At 48.1% G+C, this 24,192-nt stretch overlaps 1 protein-coding gene across 1 annotated transcript in view; it reads left to right on the top strand.

Moving 5' to 3' along the window:
• Positions 1–23,664, top strand: part of LOC142311096 (uncharacterized) — a 37,589-nt gene extending 13,925 nt beyond the window's left edge. The window contains exons 3-7 of the mRNA XM_075349191.1: positions 1–189; positions 284–341; positions 3,219–3,310; positions 17,416–17,521; positions 22,470–23,664. Coding sequence (XP_075205306.1) covers positions 1–189; positions 284–341; positions 3,219–3,310; positions 17,416–17,521; positions 22,470–23,383 — 1,359 coding nt within the window. The 3' untranslated portion in view covers positions 23,384–23,664. The remainder of the gene's footprint in view (positions 190–283; positions 342–3,218; positions 3,311–17,415; positions 17,522–22,469) is intronic.
• The last annotated feature ends 528 nt before the right edge of the window (positions 23,665–24,192 follow it).

The following is a 24,192-nucleotide window of genomic DNA, read 5'->3' as shown; positions in this document are numbered from 1 at the left end:
GATTTTGTGGTCGTGAAGAAATCTGGTGAATTTGTTGCATGCAGGATTTCTCCGAGTGAACTGGAGACCTCCTGCGAGGAACAAGACCCCACCACATGGTCTCCTTCTAATACCCAGTCTTCTGAAAAGAACCGTGAAAGAACAATCCTTAATCTGAGCAACAAAGTGATTCACCTACTTACTGGAGAGGTAAACATTGCTGGGGCGTTGTACAGTGTACCTCATTATTGATGGTGTCGCTTTCCTAGAAGGTTGGCAGTAACTGATCATTGTATTTTTGCAGATTTGGAAATTTATAGGTGAAGATCCACAAACCAGAAGGTGTATGGAGGAACCGCAGGGTACGTGCATATCTTAATTCTATTATTCGTTCCTATTTATCCTAAGGTAAGTTAATACTGATGCTCACAGTAAAAAAAAAACGACGAAAAAGATTTTGAGCATACGATTTAACATAGTGAGCAGTATTTGTAAAATGTGTGATGTGATATACACTGGAGATCAGAATTAGAGAACAAGAAATAATGTAATCTACATTGATGAACATTTGAAGGTTTTGTGTAAGGGGGGCACCATGCCGCTAGGACAGTGTTTTACAAAAGATCCAAAGTTTATCAACATAAAACCTTTATTTTGCCCAAAATATGATGACCATAACTAGAGAATAACAATGACTGCAGCACAGAGAAAGATTATAGCTACATTTTCTGAAGGTAACAACAGTCATCAATTTCTAGGAGGTGTACAGGTCTTTGCTTTGAATGACTTCAGCACATCTGCAGCCACAGAACATCACTAGTCTCTCACACTGCTCTGGTGTGGTTTTGGTCCACTCTTCTTCCAGTCTCTTCCACAGTTCTTTGACGGTTCTGGGTTTCTTGGCCATAACTTTGTCACCAAGGATTTTCCAGAGGTTTTCTATTGGGTTTAGATCAGGACTCTGGGCTGGCCATTTCATTGTTTCAATGTTTTCTGTTTCAAGGAACTGCTTTACCCATTTTGCTGTGTGACAGGGGGCATTGTCCTGCATGAAAATTGCTGGCTGATTAACTGATTAACTGATGAACACAAGTAAGAAACCACGTGTTCTGAAGAAGGTTCTGATACATACTTATATTCATTCTGCACCTTTTCACCTGCTTGTTTTGCCTGTATCTCCCAACCCCCTTTCCCCACACCCCTCTTTCATTGACGCTCTGGCTTCATAGAGTCAGAAATGGGCGGAGGTAGATGGAAAGGTTCACTTAAACGATTAGCTGCCATGATGCACTAGCCCCTGTATTTGGTGTGAACAGTGATTCTGTTCTGTCTTAGTACCTTTAAGGCTATGTGCATTTGTTGCAAATTTGGTTGCAGACAATCTGTAGCTGTTCTGGCAGGAAAAAACCGCTGTGGAAAAAATGCGCGTTTTTTTTTCCTTCCGAACGGGGAAAACGCAGGGAACAAAAACCCAGAAGGAATTGACATCCTGTAGATTTTTATCTACAAGCAAAAAAATCCTGAAGATGTGAACAACAGTTTAGAATTCTCAGACTTTGCTGTTGTGACGCCCCTGGACTAGACAGGGCGTCACAGGGTACTGCACTTGTTGCTCCTTAGTGCAGGGCTCAACCCCCCATAGTTCTGGGTTCCCAACCTATAGTACTGCCTCCATCCGCATCCAAATCCCTACCACACCTCACACCACAGCCTGACAGACACACCAGTGGGCTGCTGAGCAGGAATAGGGCTGCCCACCTAGGGGTCAGGCAGACTGGTCGGAGGGAAGGAAGGAGAAGTAGAGAGTAGAGTGTTAGCCCTCGAGAAGTGAGGAGCTGGGAGTGTGTGGCTCCCAGGGGGTTACAGGTTGGGTCGCAGATGGTGGTTTGGGCCCAGAGGAGTCGGAGACCCATTCGCAGGATATTGAGGCTGGGTGCCTAAACCTGGTCTTGGAGGACGGTCAGCAGCTCGAGTCTACTAACCGGTCCAGGGCAGAAAGCACGGCGGGGTACAGGACCCTAGGTCGGGTAGTAGCTTCAGGCAACCCGGCAATTAACCTGTGGAGGATAGTGACTTTATGGACTGTCCCCAAGAAGCTCTTAGATCATGGACACTAGTGCAACGAGGGTGATAGGCCTGTCCAACCGACGTAGCCCACAGAAATCCTGAGCGTGAGCCCTTGAGAACGCAGCTCCACTACCAACAAGTAGGGAGCGGGGCCCGGACAGCTTTACGCAAACAGGCCACGAGAATACTTCTAATTTGTGCACGGAGGCAGGCTCCGGACCACCCGGCCGTACTATAGGACTCCCCCAAGAGGGCAGCGGCTATATGGGCTCCCCCAAGAGGGCACCAGCACCCAGAGACTTGGTTTACCTTGTTGTCAGAGTCTGCTTTTCGGTCGCACCATCACCGATACTGCCTGAGTGAGTACATCTCCCTGGAAAAAGACTGCACGTTGAAACGTGCGTAGGAGCCAATTCTTATTTGCCTTCTATTTACTGTATTAAGGGGGTTTCTGCTCGCACTCCCTGCCTTTTGAATTTTACTTTTACATGTGGCCTTTTGGCCCCTAGTTTATCTTGCTGAACACATTGAGGGATTCCATTTTTTATTATTCTGTGTGTACTTTGTGCATGTGTGCTTCATATAATATTCTGATAGTAGATTTTGCAATTATACTGACCTGTTGTGGAACAATTGTCCTTTGTCTTCACTTCCCTGCTGATGTCATGCCCATCATTTTATTTTTTGTTTATTGAATCACTTAATAAATAAATCATTATTTACTTTATGTCGGTTGCGCAATTCCTTATATGCTTTCTTCTGAGTGAGTACATGGTCCTCCCCTGCTTCCAACCAGCGCTGCGCTCCCCTGCAACCAGCATCCCACCATACAGAGTCCCGGGGCCTCCCCTACCCGTGGAGGGAACGTCTTCTGGCTGCCACACTCCGTCTGCCCCTGGTACTCCCATCGGCAGCGGCGGAACTCCCCTTACCGCGAACCACGGGTGGCGTCACAAACTCTTATTCCCCTGTAAATAGCCCCCTTTACATTTGAGTGGCTGCAAGCCCACGGGTCCGGAGACCCTCGAGCCACAGGAACCCTAGATCCGAGCGGTTCGACCACTGCATTGGCGGCACACTGTCATCAAGATATCCTTGCAGATTTCTGAAATATAATGCATTTTTCTTGTTAAATCACCACCATTGTTTTCAACTGCTCTTTTTTTTGACAGATGACTCAAGTGGTGTAAATAGCCCAGCGAGATGTTCAAGTCCAGAGTACTCTCCACAAGAAGATGAGAGCATCACTGAGGATATCAATCAGGTACCTGTCAGTAAACTGTAGCAGGGCTGGAGGATGCAAACAGACTTTTGGTAATAACAGTATTGTATGAACCCTACCTGATTTGATCTTACGCTGAACTAGTCTAATCCCTCAGCCTTCTTTACAGAGCCAGCTGTATAATGTCCCTAGGAACATCCCCCTGGTCAGACTTGCCTATTACATTCAGGAATGTAGCTACTTGTGTCTGCCCTCGGCTGACCATCACTTTCCCTCTCTAATGTCATCAGGAAGAATTTATCAGAGCAGAAGCAAACTATGATCACACTTATTAACCCCTTAATGACCCATGACGTACTGGGTACGTCATGGATCGTGTCACTATCATCGCTGCGGCCTGCATCCGCGCACATATCAGCTGATTTCAACAGCTGACATGTATGCCTGCAAGTTAAGAGTGGAATCTCATTCCATCTGCAACTTTTAACCCCTTACATCTTGCTGCCAAAATCTGGCAGCGAGATGTATATGCGTGCGGCCATTACTTTTACTTACCGCCGCCCCCACCAGAAGTCATGTGCGTGATCACGTGACTTCCGGTGGTTGCCATAGTAGTACAGGGTCATGTGATGATACCTGTAGCTAACATGAGTCACTTTCTCTCCTTGTTGGCATAATGCCGGCATTGAAAGTAAAGCACCATATCTGCAGTTCTCGGCTCTGTAGCTGTGATCTGAAAATATGGCAGAGCGATTGGATTGCTGATCCATGTAGTCCCCTAGGGGGACTAGTAAAATAAAATAAAAGTAAAAAAAAATTCCTTTCTCGCCTTTTCATTGGGGGACACAGACAGTGGGTATTCTGATGTCTCCAGGGAGGCGTGACACTAGATTTGCAAAAGTGTTAGCTCCTCCCCCACCACAGCATATACCCTAGCTAGGCAGGAAACTAGCTCCGTTTTTTCTAGTGTCAGCAGTGAGGCTGACATGTCTGGCCTTGCCCTGCCAGGTGCCTCAGGCCAGCTTATTTTGTTTTTTATTTTTTATTTTGTTCATTCTATTTTTGATTATGGGGCAATACCAGGGTGCCTTGCTACCCCCGTTTCCCCCCCCCCCCCCGTGTACGGGCAGAGGAAACCTGGCGTGCACAAGCCGTCAGTCTTCCCTCGCGCCCAAGTGGTCATGTCTGCGTACCCCTCCAGGCTCCCTGGAAGCACCTCACACCAAGGTAGCTCCAGAGGGCTAAGCAGAGCCGAGGACCTGCTTTAGCCTTGAGCCGAAGATGCGTCCCTGAGATCCCCGCATCTATCACCGACGCGTCTTCAGATGGAACCAGGAGCAGGTAGGGAGACGACGAGTCATCTATCCCCTGCATCCAAACCGCTGCCTGGAAAGGCACCGGTGGGGCGACGCAGGTCGTGATCCCGGGGAGCATCATTAATTTAGCCCCCGGCTTCGGCCTGCATTCTAGCAATGCCCCCTCTCACTGCTCTGGAAGCCGATCCCTCACTCAGGAGCAGCTCCTTTCCGATTGGCCGTCAAGCTTAGTCCCAGCCCTGAGACCAATCAGTCTCCGGGGGCCGTCTCTCTCCTCCAGGTTGCCAGGAACACTGGACGCCATTTTCCACGTGGGGAGCAGACACGGGTGAGATCGCCTCCTTGGCTCTGCACTTCTGCAGCACTATATACTGCTCTGCTCAGCGGTATATCGCTATCTCTCTAGCGGTGTGCCTGCTGGCTAGCGGTGTATATCAGCTACTAGCGGTATATACTGGCTCTGCCTGCAGGTATATGCCGACTGACTGTATATGCCATTTTGCTATCGGTGTATATACCGGCTCTGCATAGCAGTCACTTTATAATACTGCTAGTGGCTCCTCACTCATACTAACAGCGGCATATCCCTATAAAGGGCTGTGGGACTCTGTTGCTGACATGCGTAACCGCAAGGGTGATAAAGCTTCCCAGGCGTCCTCTACGGATCTGTACTATGCTTGTACCACCTGTGGACGCTCGTTTTCTAATGGCCGAAGCTATCCACTATGCCGGGGCTGCGATGCCCCTACTACCGTGTCACAACAGACCCAGTTGCTGGACCAGGAGGCCGCGCAGGTTTTGGATTCTGCCCCGGCCACTGGCCAGGCAGCACCCCCGTCTGATGACGTTCTTCTTGTATGGGCTCTTCTAATGTCTAAAAGGATAGATGACCTTGTCACTCCGATATCCCAAACCTCAGGCAGCCTTCCCCCGGCTCAGCTCCTTCAGAGGAGCCTGCCTGCTTCGTCTGGTCCTTCTTCCCCAGAACGTAAAAGGGCTATTTCCAAGAGGCGCCATTGCGACCTCTACGCCTCTTCCGACTCGGATGATGGTCAGTCTGACCCAGGCTCTGTGACTTTTAGTAGTCACGATTCCCAAGACTCTGACTCTGATTCAGATGACCCTTCCGAGCCTAGGCATATAGAAGACACTAATTTCGGCTGTCAATCACTCTTTGTCGATTTCTGATCAGCCTCCGGACCCGACTTCTCAGTCGGCAATCAAGCGGGCCAAGAAGCCTCCTAAGTCCTTTGCACAGGATCCGGTTTTTCGTCAAATCGTGTCTAAACGGTGGGATCACCCTGATAGAAGGTTTAATATAAAACCTTTCACTTCATTCGCTTATCCTTTTCCATCTGAAATGGTTAAGACCTGGTCAGTACCCCCCGTTGTTGACCCGCCAGTATCCAGGCTGGCTAAACGCACGGTTATGTCCGTTTCAGGCAGCGCGTCTCTCGAGGACTCATCCGACCGCTCAGTTGATGCGGCGGTCAAGTCTATTTTCCAGGCTTCAGGCTCCTCTCTTCGCCCCCTGTTTGCCTTGATATGGGTCGCGAGAGCTATGGGTGTGTGGAGTAAGAACCTACGCAGGATGCTTCGCTCTTGTAATATTCCTCCGGAGGCTTTTGAGATCCTTGATTTGATCTCCCTAGCCTCTAATTATTTCCTTCACGGCTCCCTAGATGCAGCTAGTTTGTCAGCCCTAACTGCAGCCAATGCTGTTTGTGCCCGCAGAGTCCTGTGGGTAAAGATATGGACGCGGACAGTGCCTCCAAGAAATCCCTGTCCACACTCCCCTTCCATGATCTTCGCCTGTTTCGAGAATCCCTGGACAAACTCATATCTGAGACGACTGGTGGAAAAAGTAACCTTCAGTACAAGGATCGTCCCAACGCTCAGATCGAGGATCTGGCCCCTCAAGGGGCTCTTCTTGGCGTTCCCACTCCAAACAACCTAAACCTAAGGGACCTCGCCCTGCACAGGCCCCCTCAGCATGACGCCAGGTATCCCTCAGATCCGACTCCTGTTGGAGGGCGGCTTCTGCTTTTTCGGGATATCTGGCTAGACCACACTCACGATGCTTGGGTTCGAGAAATCGTCACCTCAGGTTACAAGATCGATTTCCATTCCCTGCCAGCCAGCAGGTTTCTGCAAAGTCCGAAACGCAAAGCCAGGCCTTATTTCAGGCCATAGCCTCGTTACAAAAAGCAAACGTTATCATTCCAGTGCCCCTGGAATAGCGCGGCAAAGGTTTCTATTCAAACCTTTTTGTCGTTCCCAAAAAAGATGTCTCTATCCGCCCTATCCTGGATCTCAAAAGACTGAACAGATCCGTACGCATTCGGACCTTCCGAATGGAGTCATTGAGAGCAGTACTAGCCGCCATGGAACCGGAAGAATTCCTAGCCTCTATCATCCATAGATGTTTAAGATGCTTATTTACACATTCCCATATGTGTATCCCACCAATGGTTCCTTCGTTTTGCCGTAGGACACCGTCATTACCAATTCAGGGCCCTCCCCTTTGGACTGACCACTGCGCCTCGGGTCTTCACAAAGGTCATGGCGGCCGTCATGTCCATTTTGCACCCCAGAGGCGTTCTGGTCGTTCCCTATTTGGACGACCTACTTGTCAAGGGGAGCTCTCCTCCAAGTTTGCTCAGAAAGCGTGCAGATATGCTTAGACACGCTGTCAAGGCTAGGGTGGCTTATCAACTTCAACAAGTCATCCCTCATTCCTTGTCAGCGCATCACCTTTTTAGGTATGCTGATAGACACGGTTCAGTCCCGGGTTTTTCTTCCAGAGGACAAGAGGTGTTTCCTCATCCGGGCCGCCCAATCCCTGCGCTCCCGCCATCACACATCCCTTCGGAATGGGATGAGAGTGTTAGGCAAGATGGTGGCAGTCATGGAAGCAGTGTCCTTTGCCCAATTCCATCTGTGCCCTCTACAACTGGATCTTTTATCCTCCTGGGACAAGAATCCAGCTTCTCTAGACCAGTCAGTCCGCTTATCTCGGACTGCGCTCCACTCCCTCGTCTGGTGGACTCAAGTCTCATCCCTATCTCAAGGGAAGTCCTTCTGTCCTGTCCACTGGCAAGTAGTCACGACAGATGACAGCCTCATAGGCTGGGGAGCGGTGTTTCTCCACCACACAGTTTACGGACGCTGGTCTCCCTCCGAATGCTACCTTCACATCAACGTTCTAGAGATCAGAGCCATATTTTTGGCCCTTCAGAACTTTCAGCCCTTGCTATTGGGTCTCCCTGTTCGGATCCAGTCAGACAATGTCACGGCTGTGGCTTACATCAACCGTCAGGGAGGAACTCGCAGCAGGGCAGCGATGAAAGAAGTATCCAGGATTCTTCTTTGGGCAGAGATGCACATTCCCATTATTTCAGCTGTCCATATTCCGGGAGTAGACAACTGGGCCACAGACTTTTTCAGCAGACAGGGTCTAGCGGCAGGGGAATGGTCCCGCCATGACGAAGTGTTCCATCAGATCACTCTTCGTTGGGGACTCCCAGATGTGGACCTCATGGCGTCTCGGATAAATGCCAAGGTACATCCCTTCATATCCCGGGTGAGAGACCCACTAGCGCTCGGCTCCGATGCTCTAGTCTTCCCGTGGTCGCAGTTTCGCCTGCCCTACATCTTCTCTCCGTTTCCTCTCATTCCGAGAGTAATCAAGAAAATCAAGGCGGAGGGAATTCCCGTGATCCTCGTGGCGCCGGACTGGCCCAGGAGAGCCTGGTACCCAGAGCTTCTCCAACTTCTCAGCGACACTCCCTGGCATCTCCCCGACCGCCCGGATCTTCTGTCGCAAGGTCCAATATTCCACCAGAATACAGCACAGCTGCATTTGACGGCGTGGTGCTTGAATCCTTGATTCTAGCCAAGTCAGGTCTTTCTTTTAAGGTAGTTCATACCATGCTTAATGCTCGGAAGCCCTCCTCCGCCAGTATCTATCACAGGACCTGGAAGACCTATCTTTCCTGGTGTGACCGTCATCACCGGTCGCCCCTTGTTTTTTCAATCCCTGATGTGCTTGCCTTTCTGCAAGACGGTCTGGACTTGGGACTAGCCCTCAGTAGTTTCTGCCTTGTCAATTTTTTTTTTTCTAGAAGCAGCTGGCTTCTCGCCCTCAGGTCCGTACCGTTCTTCAAGGGGTAGCGCATTTGGTCCCTCCTTATCGCCATCCCTTAGATCCCTGGGATCTGAATCTGGTTCTTGGAGCTCTTCAGCTTCCTCCTTTCGAACCATTAAGAGAAATCTCTCTTCAACGTCTCTCTTGGAAGGTTGCCTTTTTAGTCGCCATTACCTCTATCAGACGAGTGTCCGAACTGGCGGCCCTTTCCTGTCGCTCACCTTACCTGATATTCCATCAAGATAAGGTGGTCCTTCGGCCTTCCCCCGCCTTTCTTCCGAAGGTCATATCTTCTTTCCACTTGAACGAAGACATTGTGTTGCCGTCATTCTGTCCGGCCCCGGTCCACACCTTTTTAAAAAAGTCCTTCACACTCTAGATCTTGTTAGGGCTCTGCGGATCTACATCTCCAGAACAGCGCCGTTGCGCAAGTCCGATGCCCTCTTCGTCCTCTCAGAAGGACACAAAAAGGGCAACCAGGCTTCTAAATCCACGATTTCTCGATGGATCAGGACTGCCATCTGTGAGGCTTACAAAGCACGAGGTTTTGTTCCACGGGCCCACTCTACGTGAGCAGTGGGTGCTTCCTGGGCTATCCGCCATCAGGCTTCGGCGGCCCAACTTTGCAAGGCCGCTACCTGGTCCAGTGTGCACACGTTTACAAAATTCTACAGAGTGCATACGCATTCCTCCGCGGATGCTGCTCTTGGAAGACAAGTCCTTCAGGCGGCAATGGCCCATTTAGAAGTGGCCACTGCTCTGTTTCTTGACAGTGATATGTGTTCACTGCAGTTGCAGTTGTTAGTCAGCTCTTAGGCGGGCTTAGCACGTTGCGACATCGCAAGCCGATGCTGCGATGTCGCGCGCGATAGTCCCCGCCCCCGTCGCAGGTACGATATCTTGTGATAGCTGGCGTAGCGAAAATCATCTCTACGCCAGCTTCACATGCACTCGCCTGCCCTGCGACAGTCGCTGTGGCCGGCGACCCGCCTCCTTCCTAAGGGGGCGGGTCGTGCGGCGTCATAGCGACGTCACACGGCAGGTGGCCGATAGCGGCAGAGGGGCGGAGATGAGCAGGATGTAAACATCCCGCCCACCTCCGTCCTTCCGCATAGCCGGCGGCAGGTAAGCTGATGTTCCTCGCTCCTGCGGCGTTATACACAGCGATGTGTGCAGCCGCAGGAGCGAGGAACAACATCGTACCTGTTGCGGCAGCACAATTATGAAAAAGTCAGAGCCTGCAGCGATGATACGATAACGACGCTTTTGCGCTCGTTAATCGTATCATCTAGCATTTACACACTACGATCTTGAAAGTGACGCCGGAAGTGCGTCACTTTCGATTTGACCCCACCGACATCGCACGTGCGATGTTGCAACGTGCAAAGACGCCCTTAGTCTGATGTTATACACTGTTAATAGTTCAGTTCCCACCCAGGGACTGCTTTGGGACGTCCCACTGTCTGTGTCCCCCAATGAAAAGGCGAGAAAGTAAATGACATTTTTGTGTACTCACCGTAAAATGTCTTTCTTGGAACCTTTCATTGGGGGACACAGCTCCCACCCTTGTGGTTTTGGTTGTCCTTCTACTGCTTTTACACCAAACTGAGCTAGTTTCCTGCCTAGCTAGGGTATATGCTGTGGGGGGAGGAGCTAACACTTTTGCAAATCTCGTGTCACGCCTTCCTGGAGACATCATAATACCCACTGTCTGTGTCCCCCAATGAAAGGCTCCAAGAAAAACATTTTACGGTGAGTACACAAAAATGTCATTATTTTAAAAAAATAAAAAAATAAATAAAAGTTCAAATCACCCCCCTTTCGCCCCATTGAAAAGTAAAGGGTTAAAAAAATAAATATACACATATTTGGTATTGCCACGTTCAGAAATGCCCGATCTATCAAAATATAAAATCAATTAATCTGATCAGTAAACAGCATAGCGGCAAAAAAATTCCAAACGCCAAAATTACGTTTTTTGGTCGCCGCAAGTGTTGCGCAAAATGCAATGATAGGCGATCAAAATGTAGCATCTGCGCAAAAATGGTACCATTAAAAACGTCAGCTCGAGACGCAAAAAATAAGCCATTACTGAGCCATAGATCCCAAAAAATGAGAATGCTAAGGCTTTAGGAAAATGGCGTAAAATGTGCGCCATTTTTTTTTTGGGAAAGCTTGTGAATTATTTTTTTTTTAATCCCTTAGATACAAGTAAACCTATATATGTTTGGTGTCTACAAACACGCACCAGCCTCAGGCATCATACCCACATATCAGTTTTAGCATATAGTGAACATGGTGAATAAAATATCCCAAAAACTATTGTGCAATCACACTTACTTATTTTTCAGGTTTTACACATTTGTAAAAAAAATTTTTGCCGTTTTCCAGTACACTACATGGTAAAACGTATGGTTTTATTTAAAAATACAACTCGTCCCGCAAAAAACAAGCCCTCATATGGCAAGATTGACAGAAAACTAAAAAAGTTACGGCTCTCGGAAGAAGGGGAGCAAAAAAGAAACGGAAAAACAGAAAACGCCCAGGGGCTGAAGGGGTTAATTACCGATATTGCCCACTTGTTTACAAGCCATCAAACCTGTCCATGTCAGTATACTGCCCAACCAATGGGGAAAGTACTTTACTTTTCTTAGGTTAATTTCTTTATCGTTCCTTTGGGAGACCCAGACCATGGGTGTTTAGCTTCTGCCTCCGGAGGACACACAAAGTACTACACTTAAAAGTGTAGCTCCTCCCTCTGAGCTTATACACCCCCTGGTAGCCAGTCCTAGCCAGTTTATTGCTTTGTGTCAGGAGGCATACATCCACACATGCATTCTCATCTGATTTGTTTGACTTTTGGAAAGAGTTTGAAGAAAAGCGGGTCCATGTCTGGACTCCCGGCATGTCCCTTCTCACCCCACTGTGTCGGCGGTGTTAAGGTTGATTTACAAGGCTGCAGCCTTACATGCCGCGCTCCTTCACCATCCCTTCTGGGCTCTGGCTTGAAGTGGGAGCCAGCACGGTCTCCATGCCTGGCAGGAGTCCGGTCTCCATCCACAGCCCCTTGAGGATTCTGTTGGACCGGAGCACTCATCCCCAGGGACATGGCCCTGCGTCTCAGCAGCTAAGTACCTGAGACGTTTATGTTGGGGGTCCCGGTTCTTTATTGTAAGGGGAGAGTATGCTGTATGTGATTGTTTTAACTTTTCCAGCGGGTTCTCTAGCTTTTGCCTGAGAACCGCGCCGATGGTGCCTGCTTGTCGGCCTCACCGCTTAAATTTAGGCCCCGGCTTCGCCGGAGGCCTAGTTTCATTTTCCTCCCCTCGCATGTCACTCATGCAGAGGGACAGGTTCGGCTCCTCCCGGCGGCCGTTCTACACAGGGGAGGGACACTCCCCACTGCTGGCGCGTCCCTCCTTCCCTGCAGGTCTCTATAGCCCTCCAGTTCCCGCTCTTTTATAGGAACGCCCTCTTCTCAGGCAGAGTTCACTCTGCTCTGGGACATCCTGCATTCTGCATCTCTGCTGAGGTGCTGCGACTGGGGGACCGGGCTTCGGGATCTGGAGGGCACACAACACCGCGCTCAGCGGTCTGGGAAGCCACAGCCGGTCTCCGGTTGTGGACCTCTGTATATTCTCCCTGGGGTTCATTCTCTGCAAAGCCCCCACTCCAGCAGCATGTCTCACACAAGGAGCAAGGCTCCAAAGCTTTATTCTGCATGCACTGCATATAAGCTCCTGCTGCCTGAGCCGAGCACCTATCCACATTGTGATGTCTGCTCTAACTTGGCGGTGCCACAGCCTGGAGTCTCACCCCCAGTGGTCTCTCAGGCTGCTGCTGCACCTGTGATTGAACCCCCGGCCTGGGTAGAGTCCTTTTCTAGGTCCATATCCCAGTCATTTGCTGAGTCCATGGGGCTTTTGTCCAGGACTTTGATGAATATGCATCAGCCCCCCTCACAGGGTGCCTCTAATACTCTTGACAGAGGACTCCTATCCTCTGACCTCCGTCCATCGGAGCTCACGGAGGATTCATCATCTGATCCCAGACCCCGTCCTTCTAAGAGAAGGCGCGGGGTTTCATCCCCCCTCCCCATCCCACGGCTCTGTCTCAAGAGCTGACTCTCAAGATGAGGAGGATGCCCTCACTGGGGGCTCGAGGCTATGTATCCCATCGATTTCTCTGAGGGTGACTCAGATCTTAGTGATTTGATTGCTTCTATTAATTCTGTGCTGGATCTCAATCCGCCAGTGTCAGAGGAGCAACTCTCTTTGGCAGAAAAACATCAGTTTACCTCGCCTAAGAGAGTGAAGAGTGTGTTCTTTAACCACTCCAGTTTTCAGACCGCTGTGACCAAACCCAGGGCCTGCCCTGACAAACGCTTCCCAAAGCGTGGTTCTGATGACCGGTTTCCATTTCCACCTGAGGTGGTCAAGGAGTGGTCTCACTCCCCAAAGGTAGACCCTCCGGTGTCTAGGCTATCAGCCCGGACCGTTGTGTCGGTGGCTGACTGCACCTCACTTAAGGATTCCACTGATCGTCAGATTGACCTTCTGGCCAAATCTGTGTATGAAGCTGTGGGGGCCGCGTTTTCCCCGACTTTTGCAGCAGTGTGGGCTCTCAAAGCCATCTCTGCTTCTCTAGAGGAGATGCATTCCCTCACCAAGGAATCTATGCCTGAGATGGTTACCTTAACTGCTCAGGCTTCAGCTTTTTCAATGTCTGCCATGCTAGAGGCTGCTCACCGCACTGCGGTGGCTTCAGCTAATTCTCTTGTTATCCGCAGGATTTTGTGGCTTCGAGAGTGGAAGGCAGATGCTTCTTCCAAGAAGTTTCTTGCTGGGCTCCCTTTTGCTGGTTCACGGCTGTTTGGTGAACAGCTGGATGAAATCATTAAAGAAGCTACTGGCGGGAAGAGTACTTCCATGCCACAAAGCAAGACCAGGAAACCCGCCCAGGGTAGGAATCAATCGAGGTTTTGTTCCTTTCGTTCCTCCAACTGGTCATCCTCTAAGCCTTCCGCCTCGTCCGCTAACTCAGCCAAGGATCAGAAATCCAACTGGCGCCCAAAAGCGCGTCCGCAGAAGACCGCAGGAGGTTCTGCCACTAAGGCAGCTTCCTCATGACTCTCGGCCCGCTCCAGCCACGTCCTTAGTCGGTGGCAGGCTCTCCCACTTTGGCGACGCTTGGTTAAAGCAAGTCTCCGATCAGTGGGTGAGAGACATCATATCTCACGGCTACAGGATAGAATTCTCTTCCAGCCCTCCAAACAGATTTTTTTCTCTCAACTCCCCCCTGCTCCAAGGCTGCCGCCTTCTCGCAGGCCGTGGCGTCCTTGCAGGCAAACGGAGTGATTGTCCCAGTTCCCGCTCAGGAACGGTTCAGAGGTTTTTACTCAAATCTCTTCCTAGTTCCAAAAAAGGACGATACCTTCCAGCCCATCCTGGATCTCAAGCTTCTCAACAAGCATGTCCGGGTGCGGCATTTTCGCATGGAGTCTCTGCGACTTCGACCCCTCTCCCTGTCCCAAGGGCGCTCCTTCCTGACTCCGTCCTGGGTGATTCTCACCACGGATGCCAGCCTATCCGGCTGGGGAGCGGTACATCTCCACCACAGAGCACAGGGCACTTGGACTCCGTCCGAGTCAGCCCTTTCAATCAATGTGCTGGAAACCAGAGGTGTGCTTCTAGCTCTCCTAGCCTTTCACCATCTGTTGGCGGGCAGGCACATTCGAGTCCTGTCAGACAACGCGACAGCGGTTGCCTACATCAATCACCAAGGCGGGACACGCAGCCGCCTGGCAATGTTGGAGGTCCAACGCATTCTTCAATGGGCGGAGGACTCCAAGTCCACCATATCCGCAGTCCACATCCCTGGCGTAGAAAACTGGGAGGCAGATTATCTCAGCCGTCAATCCGTGGACGATGGCGAGTGGTCCCTGCACCCAGCAGTGTTTCAGTCAATCTGCCGCAAGTGGGGCACTCCGGACGTGGACCTAATGGCATCCCGTCACAACAACAAGGTTCCGGTTTACGTGGCTCGCTCCCACGATCCTCAGGCCTTCGCCGCGGACGCTCTGGTTCAAGACTGGTCCCAGTTTCGTCTGTCCTACGTGTTTCCCCCTCTAGCTCTCTTGCCGAGAGTCCTGCGCAAGATCAGAATGGAGGGCCGTCGAGTCATCCTCATTGCACCGGACTGGCCCAGGCGAGCTTGGTATCCGGACCTGCTCCAACTGTCCGTGGAGATGCCGTGGCATCTTCCGGACCGTCCAGACCTGCTCTCGCAAGGTCCGTTTTTCCGCCCGAATTCTGCGGCACTCAAATTGACGGCGTGGCTCTTGAGTCCTGGATTTTGACGGCTTCTGGTATTCCTCCTGAAGTCCTCTCCACTATGACTCGGGCCCGTAAGTCTTCCTCCGTCAAGATCTATCACAGGACTTGGAAAATTTTCCTGTCCTGGTGTCGCTCTTCCGGCCATTCACCTTGGCCATTCTCGTTGCCGACCCTTCTGTTTTTTTTTTTACAGTCCGGTCTACAGCTAGGACTGTCCCTCAACTCTCTCAAGGGACAAGTCTCAGCTCTATCAGTGCTGTTCCAGCGGCGTCTCGCCCGGCTGGCTCAGGTCCGCACCTTCATGCAAGGTGCGTCTCACATCATTCCGCCTTATCGGCGGCCCTTGGATCCCTGGGACCTTAACTTGGTCCTCACGGTATTGCAGAAACCCCCTTTCAAGCCCCTTAGGGAGGTTTCTTTGTATCGTCTTTATCAAAAGGTGGCCTTTCTAGTTGCCATAACTTCTCTCAGGAGAGTCTCTGATTTGGCTGCGCTCTCCTCTGAGTCACCTTTTTTGTTTTTTCACCAAGACAAGGTAGTTCTCCGTCCGACCCCGGACTTTCTTCCTAAGGTGGTCTCTCCCTTCCACCTTAACCAGGATATTTCCCTGCCTTCCGTCTGTCCGGCCCCTGTTCATCGCTTTGAGAAAGCGCTGCATACTCTAGATCTGGTGCGTGCTCTCCGGATCTATGTGTCTCGCACCGCTGCGCTTAGGCGGTGCACCTCTCCTTTTTGTGCTAACCACAGGGCGGCGCAAGGGTCTCTCTGCTTTTAAGCCGACCTTGGCCCGTTGGATTAGATCGACCATTTCGGACGCCTACCAGAGTACTCAGGTGCCTCCCCCACCGGGGATCAAAGCACACTCAACCAGAGCTGTCGGTGCCTCTTGGGCTTTTAGGCACCAGGCTACGGCTCAACAAGTCTGTCAGGCTGCCACTTGGACTAGCCTGCATACCTTTTCAAAGCACTACCAAGTGCATGCTCATGCTTCGGCAGATGCGAGCTTGGGCAGACGCATCCTTCAGGCGGCTGTCGCCCACTTGTGAAGTTAGGCTCCGCCTACTTCTTAGTTTTCTCTGTTTAATTCCCACCCAGGGACAGCTTTGGAACGTCCCATGGTCTGGGTCTCCCAAAGGAACGATAAAGAAAAAGAGAATTTTCTTACTTACCGTAAATTCTTTTTCTTATAGTTCCGTATTGGGAGACACAGCTCCCTCCCTGTTGCCTGTTGGCAATTTTCTTGTTCCGTGTGTTATCACCGGCTGTTGTCGTGGACAGAGTCTCCGGTTGTTCCGGTTCTTACTCGGTTCTACTTGTGGGTGGCTATTCTCCTTCAGCTTTTGCACTAAACTGGCTAGGACTGGCTACCAGGGGGTGTATAAGCTCAGAGGGAGGAGCTACACTTTTAAGTGTAGTACTTTGTGTGTCCTCCGGAGGCAGAAGCTAAAGAACCATGGTCTGGGTCTCCCAATACGGAACTATAAGAAAAAGAATTTACGGTAAGTAACAAAATTCTCTTTATTTAGGTTAATTAGGTAGTTGTGGGGGGGGTGAAATGCTAGCTGGCCCATGCCTACATTCATGTCACAGTGACACAAGTTTGATTGATTTTTGGTTAGAAGGTATTGGTCTTATGATGAGACTACATTCACAGTTGTGAAAAAATTCTCAGTTAGATTTAGAATTTGGAGATATATATAATTAGTCTCCTCCTGTGACGGTGATGAATGAGTGGTTTTGCCGCTGGTTCTCCAAGGGATTGTGTGACATTATGCCATGTAATCTCGGCGGCCACTTCACTCTCCCCTCCGTCACCGCATGTACTGTATCTAGAGGAAATGAGAGCTGCCGCTGCCTTCTCTCTTCCTCTGGAAGACCTTTGACAAAAAAAAAGTGGGTCATGCAGGGGACTAGAAGCCCCTGAATAGAACAAAATGACCAGTAATACACAGATGACCACTATAACATCATGCTGTCCAAAGCTAGGGAATAAATCCATTCATTTTCACAGAGAAAATGCTATGAAATAAAGTGGCATTCGCAGCTTCAGCAATGTTAGGTAAAATGTTCCATGATAGAACAAAATATACTGAGAGTGAATGGAGACTGAGTTTTGGCTCAGGGTCTTCACTTTATGCTGAATTCCTATCTGAAATGTTGTATTAATGTTTCAGCAAATGATTGGCTATAGGTGAAAGCCCAGACTCAGACCACACTGAACCGGGCAGAGTGGTTTGGGTTGGTACGACAGTTATTCATCACTTATTTATTTAAAGTATTCTGGGCAAGTTTGGAAAAAGAAAAAGGCGATTGGGTCTCTTTAAACTTTATTATTGGTTTAACTTTTAGTCTGAAGACTTTAAAGATGTGAAGCTGGTTTTTGTGCCACAAACTGGAAGAGAAGACTCATACGTAGAGATTAAAGAAGAACATCTGGCCTTAAATATCTGTTTGGGTATGTAACTTCAGTTGTAATAACATGAGAGTGAAGATACTGCAGGGTTAATGAGAACCTGTCATCAGGATATTATACTCCTATCTAAGGGCATGTATGTAAAGGTGCTTAAATGCAGGGTAAATCCTTATCTTGATTACAAACCTCTGTTTTGCACTTTTAGGGTACGTGCCTACGATTCGGGCACACTGCGTTCTAGACATAGTGTGTCTTCTCTTGCGGAGACTGCAAGTGTTCGCCGTGGGAGAATGAAGCGTCCGTGCCCTAGATCAGGGTTCTGGGCACTGCAGGTTTTCACTCTGTTTTCCTGCTGAGAACACTCGTGTCTCCGTAAACATAAATTGACAGGCTGCAGGTCCAAAACGTTACTATTCCTGATCATGGGCATCTACCCTTATGCATCATTCACACACCAGTGTTTGCATGCCAAAACCAGGTGTTGAACTTACTGTAGATGAAAGATTGATATTAGTTCTGTGTTTTGGAGACGTCTGGTATTTGACATACAAATTCGTGTGTGTGTGTGTGTGTTGTAAAGCCTTAGGGAAACCCATAGTTAGAATTGTATGCTTATGAGTTACAAGTACAGCGGGTGGACTCTGCCCTTACCGCTCTCCTGCCTCTCTCCATATTTCCCGCCCGATGCCAGCTTCTTGTTTTTAGGGCACTCATATTTGTCTGCCAGACAGGTGGCTGGCAGCGGATGAGCAATGATAGTGGGTTATTCCAGAATGTGTCCAACCTTTTACACTCCCAAAACACGTCCAATTCCCATTCCACATCTAGGACACTGCATTTGGTCTAACTCCAATCTTGCGGAGATACTGTGGTGTTCTATACACTCTATGGATAACGTAGATTTGTAAGAGCCTTTTTGCTTTTGCATAGAGACACCCTTTGAATAGGTTGCAAAATCTTTCAACTGCTTTTCAGAAATTGGGCCAATATCCATTTCCCACTTTGATCTAACTACCAAAGTGTGCATCAATATGAGATATTGTAACTGTCTGGTACGCGTGCTTTAACTGTAAATCCTGGAAAAAGTCACTATTGGGAAGTGTGTACTCCTGTCGAAGTTTATCAAAGCATTTGAACACATCATTTTACGCCAGTTGTGCCACAACTTGAATTTTTTTTTTTTTTTTTTGTTGCCACCCTCTAAAGCCAGGTAACTTTTTATAAAAACTTTTGTAGTTGAGTGGTGCCACAATGCTGTATGTTTAGTATAGCTAGTAATTCCCAGCAACCTTCTCCCCCTGTCCCACACCTTATACAGCAATGTTAGAGCTGGCCTACATTTCCATCTGCTGATAACCAATCTATATCTGAGGACCCTTCTTGCACTTTGCCCCGCACGCTCTCCCTCCAGAAAATACTTTTTGTTAAACATTTGTCTCTGAGACGCCATGGTATATAGTAGATTAAACCTTTCTGTGCTACCTCCCGTTGTCTGCTTTTATGAGGCACATCTTGCACATACCTTGCTTCATAAGTCGAGACCTCTTGTAATTTTAATGATTTCTTCGATTTGCATCCCACACTACGTTTTTCCTTGCAATCCCATCAATAACATTAAAGTATTGTAGAATGTTAGATGAGAAATAGAAACCACCTGCACCCCCCACCAACACAGCCTGTATCCAGTATAGATGCAAATGCCAAAAAAACTTTCCCATACCACCCCCACCATCTAACTTAAGCTGAAGCGGCAGAGGGGAGTAGTTTGAAATATTTCTGGCTAAAATTTTTATAGATTTGCCTGGGGTGTGCTAACATGCTATTCAATGCCCATTGCCCAGCTTCATCAGCGATGACACATATACCTGTCTGTTGTCACCCCCTCAGACGCTGGGTTTAGGGTTGTTGCACATGATCAGATGTCTCAGCAATTCCGGTCATGCACAGTAGACATCTCTGAAGACTGAACGAGTATACCCAGCTTCATAGTGTGCATAACCGTAAGGCTATGTGCCCACGTGTGCGCTCTGCACCGCAGCTAAAAGGTGCGCTTCAGAGCGCAGCTGAACAGCTGCGTTCTGAAGCGCATGGTGCCTGCAGAGAACGTGTGCTCTGCATGCTGCCTCTCCCTATAGACAGCATGCAAACTGCACGGAAGAAGTGACATGTCACTTCTTAGAACGCGCGCTTCGGGCAGCAGCCGAAGCGCTGCGCTCTAATACGCCACGTGGGCACGGCTCCTGCACAATCTCCATAGATTGTGCAGGGGACGCATGCAGTTACGCTGCGGTGCAGATCGCAGTGTAACTGCATGTAAACACGCAACGTGGGCACATAGCCTAAGTCCTGGGACTTCTTGCACATTAACCCTAAAGGCGGTGACAATAGACAGGTACACGCGTCCATGACGACGCTGGGCAATGGGCATTGAATAGCATGTTAGTACACCCCTGTGAGCGTGCTACATGCTAAGAGGGCGGACTAGTCAGGGAAACGAATGCCTTTGTGACTAGTTCCTGCGCTCATTAGCATATAATGAAGGATCTTAAAGAGATATTTAGAAAAAGTATTTCTTATGCATGCTACTAGATACAGGGACTGTTAGGCAAGGATTAGCAATATGCACCCTGAACTGCTCGTGGTTCTGGGTGCATATTGGACCTGACAGGATCCCTTTAACCTCTTCATGTCACATGATGTACTGGGTACGTCATGGGTCATGTGAGGTTAATCCGCACGGGCTGCCGTGGGCAGTCTGCGGCGATCCGTGGACATGTCAGCTGATTTCAACAGCTGACATGTCTGCCTGCCAGGCGCAAGCGGAATCGCATTCCACCTGCGCCTATTAACCCCTTAAATCTCGCTGTCAAATTCTGACAGCAAGATGTAACAGTGCGCCGCTATAAGGATAACTTGCCCACCCCCATCGGAAGTCACGGGATCATGTGACTTCCGGTGGTTGCCAAGGTAGCACAGGGTCATGTAATAACTCCTGTAGCTATCATGAGTCACTTTCTATCACTGCTGGCAAAGGGCAGTGTGTGAGAGTAAAGCAGCTTTTCTCCAGATCTCAGCTGTGTAGCTGTGATCTGGAGAAATAGAAGAGTGATCAGACTGCTGATCGTTATAGTCCCCTAAGGGACCTAGTAAAAAAAGTTTTGAAAAATTAAAAAAACCCCTAAAAGTTTAAATCGCCCCCCATTGCCATTTTCAAGTACACTACATGGTAAAACTTATGGTTTCTTTTAAAAGTACAACTTGTCCCGCAAAAAAACAAGCCCTCATTTGGCAAGAATGACGGAAAAATAAAAGTTACGGCTCGGAAGAAGGAGAGCAAAAAAACCCTGGAAAATTGCCCGGGGGTGAAGGGGTTAATCTCGTGCATCTCCAAGAAGAATACTAATCCTGGCTGGCTTTGGCATAGCCATGAAAATATTGCACATCTCTTCACCGATTTCTCCCATACCTCTGGTATTCCAGGCTAAAATATTGATCTCACAGAAAATTTCTAAATCTGTACATAAAGGATCGGCACTCCAAACTTTATAAACAATTATAAGGGAGCCTTTTTCAAACACATGTGGTAGCCGAAAACGTGTTCTTTCCTTTGCGTGTATCCTGCAGAATTCTGTAATACATCCCTTTTATAATTGTTTATGAAGTTTGGAGTGCCGATCCTTAATTTTCTGCATATTGTGGATGCCTTCCCTGGATTCGACATGGGTAAGGATGGTTGACCTCGGGGAGATCAACATCCAAAACTGCGGAGACACCATCACGTGTTTCTCAACGCAGTGACACCAGAACAAGGCCCCCTGGGAAAATATGCAAAACAAGAATGCCGCGGAGACACCATCACATGTTTCTCAACGCTGGAAGGAAACTAGCAAGGTCTTTCACCGGGAAGGAACAACCACAGGAAGGGCAGTCTTCAGTCAAGGAAAACGCCTATACCAAAACATGGTATCCATCCACAGACAGCTGTTTCGGGGTATTTGCCCCTCATCAGTGTGGAGTAAGTTGTTCCTTCCCGGTGAAAGACTTGGCTAGTTTCCTGCCAGCATTGAGAAACATGTGATGGTGTCTCTGCGGCATTCTTGTTTTCCATATTTTCCCAGGGGGCCTTGTTCTAGTATCACTGCGTTGAGAAACACGTGATGGTGTCTCCACTGTGTTGGATGTTGATCTCCCCGAGGTCAACCATCCTTACCTATGTAGTCTTCTACTAGGCATTGCTCCCACTAGCCAGTTTCCTACTCCATACTGATGAGGGGCAAATACCCCGAAACAGCAGTCTGTGGATGGATACCATGTTTTGGTATAGGCGGTTTCCTTGACCAGAGACTGCCCTTCCCGTGGTTGTTCCTTTCCGGTGAAAGACCTGGCTAGTTTCCTGCCAGCGTTGAGAAACATGTGATGGTGTCTCCGCGGCATTCTTGTTTTGCATATTTTCCCTGGATTCGGGCACTGTGGATTTTGAGTGCTGCTTGGATATTTTGATTTGTAAATATGTACATAAACATGACAATTATACAATTGCTTCCACATATGTCAATCGCCCTATTTGACGGCTTGCTGTATTGCATATATTTCTCTGGAGTACGTTCCACTTATAAAACAAAACAAGGGAAATATAATATATCAGGGTAAAATTCTTGTCTCTGACTCTTCTGCTTAGACATGACAACCACTTTAATGCTAATTTTAGATTTTTAGTCATAGTAAAGCAGGGAGGACTGTGGCAACCTTCAGGGCATTGTCAGGAAAACTTGCAGTAATACATGAAATAGTGGTTACAGGTTGTATAGATGGCCACCTGCACAGAACACATGCACATGTAACAGTACCACTTTTATGGAACTGAGCATTTTCTGAACAATGGAAAGAAACTGCTATTCTACAAAGGGATTTTGCACACAACAATGCGAAAATGTGATCTAATTCAGCAAAGCTGATATAAAATTGACAAATGTCCTGTTTTCTATTCTAGATGGCGAGGAAAAGGAGCACAAATTCTCAGATGCACTTTCTGGAACCTCTAGTCCGGTTGCCACCGATGAAGACATGTATTTATGTTCACTGTGTGGAAAATGTTTTAAATTCAAAGGCCGATCCTCCCACCAGAACGATAACACAGGAGAAAAAATGTATTTGTGCTCTGACTGTGAGACTGCTTTTCATTTAAATCCCCAAGTTGTCGTTCCACGGGAGACAGAGGAGACCTCCTTTTGCTGTTTGACATGCAGAAAGAGTTTCACCAGTAAAACTCTTTTCCTTGCTCACCAACGTATTCATTCTGGTAAAAAATCATTCCAGTGCTCTGAGTGCGGATTGTCTTTCTCCAATCAATCCATCCTTGAAACTCATCAAAGCATCCACACAGGGGATAAACCATTTTCTTGCTCAGACTGTGGGAAATGTTTTGCCATGAAGGCCAACCTTGTCAAGCATTTGAAAATTCACAATGGCGAAAAGCCATTCACGTGCCTAGATTGTGGAAAGTGCTTCGGGATCAAATCCAACCTTGTGAAACATCAAAGGATTCACACTGGAGAGAAGCCATTTACTTGCACACATTGTGAGAAGAGTTTTGGGATGAAGTCAAACCTCGTTAAACACCAGAGGATCCATACAGGAGAAAAACCTTTTTCATGTCAAGAATGTGGAAAATGTTTTGCTTCAAGGTCCAACCTGGTCAACCATGAACGGATCCACACAGGGGAAAGGCCATTTAATTGTCCTTATTGTGCTAAGGGCTTCATAACGAGTTCAGACCTCTTCAGGCACAAAAAAACTCACATGGAAAACAAACACTTGATCTGCAGTGAATGTGGAGAAAGCTTTATTAGCAAATCTGGGCTAGCTGCACATCAGAAAATACATACAGGAGATAAACCTCTATAATGACATTTCAGGGAAGAGTTTGTGCATCATTTCCCTATTCTAATATGGAGAGACAAAAAGGATAGAATCTTCCTAAAAAACCTCCAAACTTTGCAAACGAAGATGGATGATAATTTTGTTTATATAGCAATATAGGAACACTGCACTTCTGGGGTTATGACCGGTGCTCAGATAGGATCCTAGTCCATGTCCATATAGAAAGAAAAAATTGACACTCGATGTTGTGAAAAAGAAAAGGTCCCTTTTAGTTAGATTAACACAGTTGCAATGTACAATCTTTGACGTTTCGGTTAGAACGACCTTCCTCATAAATACACTGGATAATAAGAAAATGGCAAAGGAAAAAATGTCAAAGATAAAACCGTAATCACAACCAGTACAATGATTCAGGAAACCTCACACTGAGAGAATAGAACAAGTAAAAATATAAGATAATATCATTGTTTCTGTTATCACTCAAAATGAAAATGACTCCGATCTGGTATAATGGAGTGAACGTCCCAGTACATTGGAGAAACCCTATTAGTTACTGTTTCTGAGATATCAGGTATTTTAATACAATATATTTAGACAAACAGTGAAAAATTGTTCATAGGGCTTTAAAGTCCAAGATCAAACAGACCATATATGATACAACCTGCATAAGTACAGTGGATACGGCAAGTATTCAAACCCTTTTAAATGTTTCACTTTGTTTCATTGCAGCCATTTGGTAAATTCAAAAAAGTTCATTTTTTTTTCTTATTAATGTACACTGCACCCCATCTTGACAGAAAAAAAACACAGATGTCGAAATTTTTGCAAATTTA

The sequence above is a fragment of the Anomaloglossus baeobatrachus genome, chromosome 5, assembly GCF_048569485.1.
Source record: "Anomaloglossus baeobatrachus isolate aAnoBae1 chromosome 5, aAnoBae1.hap1, whole genome shotgun sequence".
Taxonomy (NCBI): Eukaryota; Metazoa; Chordata; class Amphibia; order Anura; family Aromobatidae; genus Anomaloglossus; species Anomaloglossus baeobatrachus.
This window is presented reverse-complemented; position numbering and strand designations above follow the sequence as displayed.